The sequence below is a fragment of the Amphiura filiformis genome, chromosome 18, assembly GCF_039555335.1.
Source record: "Amphiura filiformis chromosome 18, Afil_fr2py, whole genome shotgun sequence".
In the NCBI taxonomy this organism is placed as follows: domain Eukaryota; kingdom Metazoa; phylum Echinodermata; class Ophiuroidea; order Amphilepidida; family Amphiuridae; genus Amphiura; species Amphiura filiformis.
In genome coordinates this window covers 31369711-31382677 of record NC_092645.1, presented here as the reverse complement: position 1 = coordinate 31382677, position 12967 = coordinate 31369711, and the positions used below count along the sequence as shown (strand labels likewise).

Below are 12967 nucleotides of genomic sequence, written 5' to 3'. Positions count from 1 at the left end.
ATTTTTATTTTGGGGTTTGAGCTTTTCTTGATAAATTTAATCTTTGTTTTTCATTTTGTTTCTTTATAGTTTTTATTTGCATTATTTTGTTTTGTTTTTTCTTTTCTTTTCTTTTTCTCCTTTCTTTCTTTTTTGTTCTATTCATACTGGGGTCATGGGTTATTTATTCAAAACATACCTATATACTGAACAATTCAACCTGCAAATGTATGTCTGAACCCCATTAGCTCAGTTTGGAAAACGCCGGACTTCGAGACTCGATGAAGTTCAAATCTGTTCAGTATTTCACTATTTAGATTTTTTTTTTCTGCCATGTTTGTTTTACAGGTTCTTTTTTAAACTACGAATATAGGCCTACATTTGACAATTCTTGAAGGTTTTTTTTGTGGGCTTTTTATTTATTTATTTATTTATTTATTTTTTACCAAAGGAACAATTAGAGATCAGTTGGATTAAAAGTGGAGTGGTTACATAACTCCTTGGTAACTGGATCACGCACCTTTTTGAAGGCAAATAAATACGCTCATTTCGTTCTAATAGACAAAGTGATAATCGGATTACACGTAACACTTCGCTGGCGAATAATTCAGTATCGAAGTTACGTAATGTTACTATGTCAACGGGATCACGCGCTTGAGTTATGAACCACGATCGAAACAATCACCACACAAAGTATATGGCACTTGAAGGCATATCAAAATAGCGTGATCCGGTAACCAAGAGAATTACGTAACCACTTCGATGCTGAATTGGATCAACTTTAAAATTTCACCCCATACATCCAATTCCATGCATTTCTACACCCATGCATGCTACACCTCAATGGCAGACATAGCTGCTGGGACACAATAGAACAATAAATGGCGTTGAATGCCATAGACTTTGTGTTGCGATCATATCGATCGTGGTGCAGAACTCAAAAGCGTGATCCAGCTGACAGTGATAATCGGATTACACGTAACATTTCCCAATGCGAATTGTTACGCATAGTCGTGCTAAAAGTCGGTCGATACATGTTGAACTCAGAACAATTCAGAAATACGCGTTTTTGCTTTGATAATTCTCGGTCAAATAAAAAAACTTTTTTTTTTTTTTTTTTGTTTAATAAAAATGTTGAATATAAACATAGTTCTTGGATATACATTTGAAAAAAATCCCGTGTTAAAATTAGGCACGAAATTGTTTCCTGTTTGATTTTGATAGGACTCAGCTTCACCTAGACTGCATGGAACTTAGTCCTCAATGATAGTCAGTCATTTATCTTTTGGTCGTTATATGACTATCATGATACATCTCCGAGGAGCAATTTCAGACAATTGCTTGGGATTACTGGGGCAGAGGTTAATTGAATCCTTTCATGACCACTGATGCATAGTCAAGTCTGACAAGGACACTCGGCACGAATTGAAAGACAATGTCACTCTCGACAAAAGAATGCATGCATGTCAAAGGTCATACGACACCAATGCTATGCTCATCGAAATATGTACAGTAGGTCTATGTCTGGTTCCCTTCATTGTAATGACCTTCCATACTTCTCCAACCCACTTGGTGATCAGAATTCGTCTTTGGCTTGCTGTTATGTCATTGTTGGCGTATTTTTGGCCATTAGGTAATTTTGGTAATTAGGGACTGGAAACAGATTATTGATAGCTATTGTCAAGCTATTGTTATCAGATTATCTTTTTCGACCTTCGATTAGTATGCGAGTTGCGCCGAGTGCGCTATGTTTGAATTTTATTATTTACTCATGTTGCCCTACTAAATATAAAAAAACATCAAAATATTCCAATATCTTTTTTAAGTTATGTAAAATTGTGTAAAATGTCTATCCTTTGTCGAACACAATTTCTGTGTAGCATGGAAAATCATTTACATAGGATTTTGAAGATAAAATGTGATAATTTTGTGGAGATACAGAATGCTAGAACAAACAAAATTATATTTTTTCTGGAATGTGTACACCGTACGCTTGGTATTCCTACTGATTTCGATACTAAAATAATTCTTAAGATGATGTTCTTTGAAGATTTATGTTGGCATTTCTAGAGTCTGTCATTATAGGCAAACATGTAGGCTCATTTCGCAAATGTACAAGACAAGCCACGCGCTGTGTTGTAACTGTGCTTGGATTCGTACCAGGGTCTATTTATTCATGCTTGCTCAACTGAGGATAATTTGTAAACCAGCAACTCGCATGGTACAATGGGTGGAAGCTGTTTACAGTCCCTCCATATAGAGGCCTTGCATGTGACGTATCATCCCGTAAATATGGCGGACTACTCAAATGCATTCAATAAAAGCATGATTGCAATCTACCGTGACACATAACCCTGCACTACGATCAAATAGGTTGATGACAACATTTGATTGAATGGACTGCACTCCGCTATAACTACGGTGAAGGACACCGGTTCAAATCCTTTGTCTGGAGCCAATCGATAATTTCATGCAGGGCCTCTATACAAGGTCCATGATTCAATAAAGCACACAATGTAACAGGCACAATTGAATCGCAGCGGGATTTTACATGTTACACAATGAGCGTGTTTATAGTGAGACAATCTTTCCGTTATTTAGTTAAACTACCGCGCAGTCTAGATTTGCAATGGTTAGTAAAACATAAACAAATATAGACTGCGTGGCAGTCCAGCTAAATACCGCATAATCTGGCTCACTATAAACACGCTCTTTGTTTTTTTAATTTTTCGTATTGTCACAAAATCATAAAAGTATAATGGATAAGGTTAAAATTATAAAATGCAAAAGATTTCTTTGCGGTTAAAAAGCATGTCCATAACACGTTTAAGTCGCAGTTATTGTGTCCTTCTTGATGTAAAAACAAGTCAGTATTTTGAAATAGACTGCGGAACTCAGTCTTCAATGATAGTCATTTGATAGAAGGAACCATCATCAGAGCCTTTGAAAATATGGAATTTCTGTAGCGTGTAATGGCAAAGAGGACCATGACCACCTCATTTTAACATTGAGGGCATACCCAACTACATTGTTGAATAAATAGCCCATGACCCCAGTATGAATAGAACAAAAAAAGAAAGAAGAAAAAGAAAAGAAAAGGAAAAACAAAACAAAATAAAGCAAATAAGAAACAATAAAGAAACAAAATGAAAAACAAAGCAAAAAAAGATTAAATTTATCAAGAAAAGCTCAAACCCCAAAATAAAAATTAATCAACGGAAAAGTTTATAACGAGCCTCGAACTCCTGCTCAGTTCGCTTCTTCTTAAGATGATTCAAATTCTGTCGCTTTACCAACTGAGCTAATGTAGTTAACACACAAATTTGTAGGTTTAATTGTTCAGATATAGCTATGTGTATCGATGATTTGCTCAAAACCCTTTACACTTTTGTCACTTTTGTGGATGGCGCTGTTCATTTTTTTTCGTTTTTGCACGTTTTCAAAAGCCCTCGATAGTAAGCACATGTGCTAACTATCGAGTGAATACGGTATATAGAAATCACCAACATTCAAGCCATATTATGAATTTTGTTTGATACTAATAATAGGTCCGATGTGGTGGTAATGAGGACACACTGGAGCAATGCGGTCATGATGGCTGGGGCAAATTTAATGATGTCAGTTGTCGAGGAGAAAACTTAGCTGGAGTCAAATGTGCTCGTAAGTATTACACCTTAACATAGGGCATGTCAATCATATTTAAAATATGAAGGGCTGAGTTAATAGGAAACAAAACAATCTATTTTGTTTTGTGTAATTTTCTCTCCACATCTATATCTGTGTGAAAGATGGCATGTCTATTTCCACAAGCCAGTAGGGAGGTTATAATATTTCAAACGATCAAATTTGGTGTTGAAATGAGCAAAATTTTGAGTTACACCTTTTCAGTGTAAAATTAATATTTCTAATAATTTACTCATAACTAAGTTTGATTAAGAATAGGAGGTACAGAGTAAATTATTCCTTTGTTTAGAATGTTGCCATGGTTATTGGTTGATGTCATTTTGGGCCACTTTTGTGCGACACTTTATAAGAATGTGCTAAACATTTATTCCATGCTATGAAAATAAAATATTATCTACTTGGTACAGTTGATATTGATTTAAGCTCAATCAACCAATCAGTTAAGAAGTCAATTGATCAATCAAGCAATCAAGCAATCAATCAATCACAGCTATCTTGGCCTTGGTTATGATCATAATTTGATCTAGGCTATAAGTAAGATTTTTGTGTAGGTTTTTGCAAGGGTTTGCCCAAAGTGGTGGGCATTCATTTAACGCTCTGTGTGTTGGCCGTAGGATTCAACATAAAAAGTGCAAGCTATCTTAAGAACCACTGAATCAATACTAGGTTTGTTTGTACTCATTTTAATGCATTTTTCATGCTGATTTCAAGTTTGGTCATGACAATTTATAATTTTGAAATTTCTGAATTGCAAAGAAAAAATGAAACTTGTCGGCTGCAGTGACACCCGCCACATGGAGAGAGTTTCAGATGCTGCATTGATGCAAGACGTCACTGAATCGCCAAGAATAATATTTTGCTATGCATATACCACATGGAGTACTGATTTCTTATTTGACACTCTTTTTTAATCGTTTATTTCATTAAATACAGCTTCAGTGAAACTAACAGACGGTGACTCGCATATTGATGGCTTTGTAGAGGTTTATAATAATGGTGAATGGGGGCGTGTGTGCGGTGATAAATGGGACAGAAAAGACGCTCAGGTTGCATGTAGACAACTTGGAAATTACCCATTAGATGTAAGTATAGACGAATCCAATTTCACGCATTCATATACCTTAATGGCTGCCAAAGTTGGGTCCGTCAGCTCAATCTCACCTAAAATGTGAAATAATGCGGCCTTGGAGGGTAATTTAAACTGCATTCTATCACCCGTGTTACACGTAGACAAAAGAATGATGACAGTTTACAACACAAAAGAATCTAACATTGATTTTAAGCAGCTTTTTGGTGTTGCGGGGACCCAAAGATGGCCGACCAAATCCTGACCATGACTTGGCTCGTTGGATTTGTCTATATCATGCTTAAAATTTTTGTCAGAGAAGAACGGCACTTGTTTACATTTTGAGAGCGTGCAGAGCGTAAACACAGAAGTGGGGTTCTGATTGGCTGAATCAATCGTCTGACAATCATAGCAACAGACCAATAATCTGATTGGCCGATTGTGTGTGAAATCGTTGGTTGGTGCAGATCGGCGCCCTTAAAGATGAAGCCCCACTTTTGGTCTAAGTTCCTTAGGGAATTAGTCAAGGTTAAAATGTATCCATGTAAATTCTGTTCTGTCTATCATCAAAGTAACAGGTGTAAGTCAGTTCTTCACAGAAGAACTGGCCAAGCGGGGCTTCCTCTTTAATGTGTAGTATTTTAACTTTTTTTTGGTGTGGGTTTGTTTGTACTGTTTGTCCAGCATGTTTACTACAACATGGTATCGGTAAAATGGGTAGGGTTAAAATTTTGCGGTATAATGGGTAGGTCTTTAAAAAGCATGGGAGCGATATTTAAAGCGTGTGGGTAGAGCTACCAATTTGACAAAAATCATATTATAATAAAGTACTTTGATGATCTCTTCAAAAACATTCCTATTTTCAGTGTAAATTTTGAATGAAAATTTCAGAAATTAATTTGCTGATGTTTTTAATTCGTATGACGTCACCCATTGTAGAATCTATGATTGACAAATTTATAAATGGACATGATTAATCAGTCTCTACATAGCGGCATTGACCTGCTCGCTCCACACTAGAAGTGTAACGGGCAGAGCCACAAAGGCTGTGTTGATACTGGTGAATATTTCTCAAATAAAAGACATTCCTGTTCACATACTGAATGTATTACAATGATTCAGGATGTCGGCCTACTGCATATTTCACATCTATTTGTCAAAACTTTCATTACACATGCTTTACGATACACAATCCAATGGCAAAGATCATATTTTTTGTAAGATTATTGCAGCTGCAGTAATTCAGTAGTTGGGCCAATAATGTCGCAAATGTTTCATAATGAAGAAGAAAATCATGAGAGTTTGTTAGATGAGGATAAATACTGTCAATTTGGATTCTGAAATGGACAATGATGGTGCAGGTAGTGATAAATGAACCTGGAAGTGACTATGAAATTTGCAATATTCAGTCTTCTGAATTTGATAACTAGCTTTGGTCACAAAAAGGTGGGGTTCAATTTCTGATAAAAAGGGTGTCTTGTGGAAAAGTGTGGGGGAAAATGAAAAGGATGTGGGTTTGACCCCCCAATGGTGGTTTGGGGGCTTATGAGATTGCCTTGTGAGGAGCACACACCTTTGTTTGCACATTTCCAACTAACATCAAACATTTTTATAACAGTTTAAGGTAGAACACAACCCACACATTAACCTTAGTTATCTCATTAGTCCAAAGTCATGTTCCACCTTTCTCTAAATCGAGAGTTAAGAACCAGCAGATAGTCATAACTCACAAAGGAATGCTTTGTGAGTTATGGCTTTCTGGCTTTCAACCCTTGAAATGATCTCCAACAACTAAAATATGTTCTACTACTATAAGGCTAAACATAAAAATTGTCTCAGCCCATAACAGTTTCAAAAATGAATGTGAATGCATTTATTTTTTAAGGTTTCAAACTTAATTTTGAATTAAGATGTTATTTTCAAGTGTTCAAAAGTACACAGCATAATATTGTGGTTGATTTACAGAATTGAAGTACAAATATGAATTGTTTTATACCTAAACAATGTGGGTACCGAATCAAGTAACTTTTCATCCAAATGTTTCTCAGAATTTCATGATTTAAGGCAAAAAACTAAAAAAAATTGCAATACAAAATTAATTTGCTATTTCAGTTGACATAGACACGCTATAAAGAAAAACAAACGCGGGCGTAAGCTTTGAGACAATTTTTTTGTTTAGCCTAAGTTGACAACACAACCGCTGTCCCATTTGTGTTTTGTTCCTAATTTGAATATAATTCATCTCATTTTCTTTTTTATTATGCAAACAGAGTGCAGCACAGGCAACAGGTACAGCAACTGGTAACCCACCTATTATAGGCAACATACAATGTACAGGCAATGAAACTTCTTTACAAGAATGCCGTCATGATACTTATCCACAGAGGAGATCAGATTGTGGTGATTCTGGATTTGCTAAGGCTACATGTCAAGGTATGGGGGTTATCTGTTGGGTGGTGTAGCAGGGTGGTCCAGAGGGGGTGGGTCACTCTCTAAAAAGGAGAGGAGACAAAAGTAATGATAGAGTACATAGAAAACCTGCTCAGAGACAGTTCCAATAATTTAAACTCCAGGGCTATGTCCTCAATGCATATCGTGTGGGCGACTCTATTCATTTAAGCTGCATGGGCCCACAAAGAAATTTTGACTCTACAAATGATTGGAAATCACACATTTGTGATGCGATCAAGCAAAATGAGTCAAATGTTGACATAGGAGTGGTTTTCACTCTTTTGGGAGTGGTTTTCACTCTTTTGGGAGTGGTTTTCACTCTTTTAGGAGTGGTCTTCTCTCTTTTGGAGTGACTTTCATTCTTTTCACTCTTTTGGCAGTTGTCTCAGGGCATTTAAATAAAGGCACTTAATTTAATGCTCACGTGACCAGATGGGCGCTGACATTACAGCGTCTAGACAGGATGTCTGGAAAAGTGACCTTTGGGTGGTCTTTCTGTGTACAGGGTGGGCCATTAAAAAGTTCACACTTTTTTGATGGCTTATTTCTCAAAAGTGCAAACACATATTGAAATAAGTTGAACATATTTGTAAACCTCTATGTCTGGACTGTCATTGCTGAAAAGGGCATTAACATCCATGGTCTAATTACAAAATGGCGGCCATTTGAAGCAAGGGGGTCAAAAACCACTTTGCACACACATAAGTCAAATGGAGCGGATGATCACACGATATATGGTGGTCGCTGGTTCACACCACAATGGATTAGGAACAAAGGAAGAAAAATAACAGTACGCATGAAAGTTCTGTCAATATTTCTCTTGTAAATTAACCATATTTAAATAAATATTTCTTTTTCAAACAGAATATGTAGCCTTCCACTTGAACAGAATATATGTAACAGTAGCTTTAAATAATCTGCGCAGTTAACGTTTGTTTGCAGTCGCATTCTAGATAATGTGCATAATTTTATACCCGAGTCTTCATGATGGTTATTGCACTATAACATAAATCTTATAAAGAGATATAACAAGATAAATTTATAAATAGGTGTCAGGAATGTCTCTCCTTCTCTTCGGAAATTATTTCTTCATATAGACACATGTAAACCGTAGCAGTGCTTCAATGGAAAGGAGTTATTTGTCTCAAATTGTCATGAAATTAAAAATATTGCACTAGAAAAGTAAGAATACAAGTAAAATCATATTTGACTCTGATAAAAATAGTTCTGTTCTTCATTACTGCTTATCATGGTTCCATAAAGTCACGTATTTATGCATGCCACAGTGAAAATGCTTCTGTCTTTAAAGTGTTCTTATCGTCCTTCAACGTGGCCTCCTTGCTCATGAATACAAATCATCGCATCGATCGTATATATGGTGAACTGCTCTTGAAGTAACCCTGGTGCGTCACATCCTTGTGAACGCATCTGTAATACGCCTCCTCAGCTCCCGCAAATTCCTTGGCGGACCTGCGGCATACACAGACGCCTTGACATCACCCCAAAGCCAGAAGTCCAAAGGTGTCAGATCAGGACTCCTCGGAGGCCAGTCCACATGATGTCCAAGGCCGACAACACGATGCGGAAACAACTCCTGCAATCTGTCTCTAACAGCGATAAGACGGTGGGCTGGCGCTCTGTCTTGAAAGAACCACGCCCTCGGATGGCCCTGTTTCGCTTGATGTCCAAATATTTGGACCAGTTGGGGCTCTAGTTGATCATTGATTATGTCGAGGTATAAACGCTTTCCATTTATGTTCTGGTCAACGAATATCGGTCCTATCAACCGGTTGTTTCATGTGACGGCTGCGAGAACACTAACTTTGCGTTTGTCATGTGGAACGTTAAAAGCAAAGTCTCTCGGAGGATTGCCTTTCGGTGCATACATCCGTACGTTTTGAGAAGAGACAGACCCGTCCATTTGAAAGTTTGCCTCGTCAACAACAACAGCAGTATCAAGAAAGGGACGTGCTCTGTTAACTAACCAGTTACAAAACTGAAGTCGCCGATTTGGATCTCCTGGTTGCAGTCCATGACGCTTAAGGATCTTGTAAGGGTGCCATTCGATATCATGAGTGATGATTCGTATGAACGTTGTCCTTGGAATATGGGGACAATTGTTCCGTCGAGTACTCAATCTTGGGTTAGCTTGCAAATCCCTTCTAACATCGGCAATGTGATTGGCTGATCTTCCTGTTCGTGGTCTCCCACTGTTAGATTTAGATTGAGAACAGTTCCATGTAAGTGAACCTTTTGTTTAATATTATAGATGTGTCGGCGACTAGGAAGTCTGGTATTCGGAAACTGGTTCGGCCATGCATTCAGGACAGAGCGCACCTTTCCGGTTCTTGAAATTTCCTCCTCGATGAAAATTGCTCCTCCTTTGTAAACTGCCGCATTTTGAACAGCAAGAATCACCTCAAAGTACTTACACGGGTATCTCTAATATGAATGACAAGAACGCACGCAAGGCATTTTAAATTTGAAGTTCCCTCCAAAACTAGTGTATTTGTTATGTAAATGAGCATGTCCAATCAGCCTTTTGTGTCAATTTCACAGGTGAATGATTTTCAAACAGTAAACAACTCATACACGCATGAGTCCGATGACCACGGCAATGACACTCAAGTAAATACATATAGAGTCATCAAACTTTTTTAAACTTGCTTAAGCCTAAAACTTAATATGCATGATCATTGTCTATAGTCTTACGTGTGTGCAAAGTGGTTTTGACTTCTCTGCTTTAAATGGTCGCCATTTTGTAATTAGACCATGGATGTTAATGCCCTTTTCAGCAATGACAGTCCAGACATAGAGGTTTACAAATATGTTCAACTTATTTCAATATGTGTTTTCATTTCTGAGAAATAAGCCATCGAAAAAGTGTGAACTTTTTAATGGCCCACCCTGTATTTCAATTGGAAATGCGGGATGCATGTCCAAATTTTCTAGCAAATTTGTCATTTTTTTGCAACTTTGTAGTATTATTGTAAGAGTTTCCGCCGATAACTCTTTTTTTCCGTCGATCAAAACTTTAGTTCTTGAAAACATACCAAAAACAAGAAATGTCTTTAAAAAGACAACACCATGGATGAAATTCATGTTTCATAATTTTACATTGACAAGTTGAATGCTAGTATTTTTTTTTGTGTGTGTAGCACATGCACAACTAGCCGGGTGGGAAATGTTGTTACCACCAATGACATACTATTGAAAATTCTTAAGAATTGTTATGTTAAAAGATAAATTGAAAAATGTGTGTTAGGTCTACATTCAATTTATACTAGAATCCCCAATGTATACCGGTAATTAAGTTGCCTTTTAAATGTTCAGCAATTTTGATGATATTTGTCTGAAAAATTCCTATCTCTTAGCATTGTAGCACATCTACTGATCACTTGGTGGTCTTGGTATGGTGGCACCCATGGGTCACATGGGCATTAAATTTAGTGCCTTTTATTTAATACCCTATGGAAACTGTTTGGGGAGTGAGTTTTTCACTCTTTTGCATTGAAAGAGTACTTGACCTATTTTGTGATGAATTATTGTCATGAAATATAGCCTAACTATTGGACTTTCTTTTTGTGTGGTATTTACATGAATGTCCACTCTTCTCATTCCTTTTTTCAGCTACGGTAAGACTCAAAGGTGGTTCCAACCCCATGGAAGGCAATGTTGAAGTTTTATACGAGGGACAATGGGGAGCTATCTGCGATGACTCCTGGGATATCAATGATGCAGAGGTAAGAGGTTAAAGGTCATATATGTGGGTCAAAGGTCATTTAGAGGCAAAGTTCAGTGGTAGTATTTCCATTCCTGTAGATGGGAATGCAATTCTACATGATGGACAATGGGGAGCTATGTGTGATGACGCCTGGGATATCAATGATGTAGAGGTAAGAGGTTAAAGGTCATATATGTGGGTCAAAGGTCATTTAGAGTCAAAGTCCAGTTGTAGTTTCAGTGTTATAGAGGGGAATGCAATTCTACATGATGGACAATGAGGAGCTATGTGTGATGACTCCTGATATTGATATTGATGCAGCGGTAAGATGCTACATGTCATATAGGAGTCAAAGGTCATTTAGAGTCAAAGTTCTGTGGGGTAGTCATGGCAGCAGTTTCAGTCCTATGGAAGGATAAAAAGGTTGACATGATCGGACAATGGTGAGGGATACAAGATGATGTGTGTGACATAAATGATTCAGACGTTGACAGAGTTCGAATTTCTTTAAAAAATTTGCGTAGCAGTTTTTGGCTAATTAATCATAATAGGGATACTTCCATATACTAAAGCACTATAAAAAAAGTGCTATACAAATGCAAAATTGGGTAGCAGTTACTTCAAAATGTGGAGCAAACTGCTATGCGATACAGCCGAATTCGAACCCTGGATATTGAGGTGAAAGGTTATCTAGCAGTAAAAGGTCATAATTTACTGGTAGGAGGTTCTTCATAGGGTTCACTTATTTTTTGACACTCTGTAAATTTCATCCCCATTTCATACAGGTTGTATGTCGTCAACTAGGCAACTACGAAGCCGTTTCTGCAACTTGCTGTTCCAAATTTGGCGCTGTTGAAGAGACCATCCTGCTAGATGATGTCAATTGTGAAGGTTCCGAGAGTAGGATAGAGGATTGTTACCATGGCAGCTGGGGTTCTCATAACTGTGGCAGTTCCGAGTCTGCTGGAGTAGTTTGTAGGGGTAAGGAATAGAATCCTAAAATTCTTCAGTTGTCTAAATTTTCCCAAGTTGTACCGAATTGAATGAAAAAGAGAGCATTTCAAAAGTGACAAATTCTGGCTATTCGGGGTGATTTCTACCGGCTATTTCAATGGGATCTTTATAGCATGAGAGATCAACACTCACTTGCCATGCTCATAATTAGCATTTTGTCACTTTTGAAATGCTATCTTGTTTATTCAAATTAGTATAACTTGGAAAAATAAAGCTCATCATACACAGAATAAAATTCCCAATCTTTTGACTAAATTCATTTGGTAAATTAGGCTTAGTGTCTTTAAGATATTGATTTTATTTTAAGTGTTCAGATACTTTTTGTGCGCACTAGTGTATTTGGGTCTTACACTTATCTGAGAAGGAAGTAGTTGCTGTAAAACTCAGATTGGGTCACTTCAGGGAAGGGGTATGAACGTTTGGACAGTATTTATTGTGGGACATTAGAGCACATCAGACATATCGAATTGCATTCTAAATACGAAGAATGGCCTTGATATCAAATAATTCTAAGTCATCTATTAGTATAACTTGGAAAAATAAAGCTCATACACAGAATAAAATTCCCAATCTTTTGAGTAATTCATTTGGTAAATTAAGCTTAGTGTCTTTAAGATATTGATTTTATTTTAAGTGTTCGTATACTTTTTGTGCGCACTAGTGTATTTGGGTCTTACACTTATCTGAGAAGGAACAGATGACTTAGGGCAACCCAGCAACCGTAGTTGCTGTAAAACCCAGATTGGGTCACTTAAGGGAAGGGGTATGAACGTTTGGACAGTATTTATTGTGGGACATTAGAGCACATCAGACATATCGAATTGCATTCTAAATACGGAGAATGGCCTTCTGATATCAAATAATTTTGATTTTTTGAAATTCGCAATGTAATACACATTTTATGGCAAATCATTAAAAATTGATATTTATGATATTTAACAGTACTCGAAGTAAACTTTATAAATCTGATGATTTCTACCTAAGTGTATATAGGTGGGATGAAAAGCCGACGATCAATTGAAAATTTTGACCTTTCAGATTGAAGATAT

At 37.0% G+C, this 12967-nt stretch overlaps 1 protein-coding gene across 1 annotated transcript in view; it reads left to right on the top strand.

The window, feature by feature from the left end:
- The window catches only part of LOC140140114 (scavenger receptor cysteine-rich domain superfamily protein-like), a 79141-nt gene that overhangs the window by 46391 nt on the left and 19783 nt on the right, over window positions 1–12967 (top strand). The window contains 5 exon segments of the mRNA XM_072161943.1: window positions 3528–3639; window positions 4597–4745; window positions 7000–7162; window positions 10811–10923; window positions 11690–11885. Of these exon segments, the coding sequence (XP_072018044.1) occupies window positions 3528–3639; window positions 4597–4745; window positions 7000–7162; window positions 10811–10923; window positions 11690–11885 (733 nt within the window).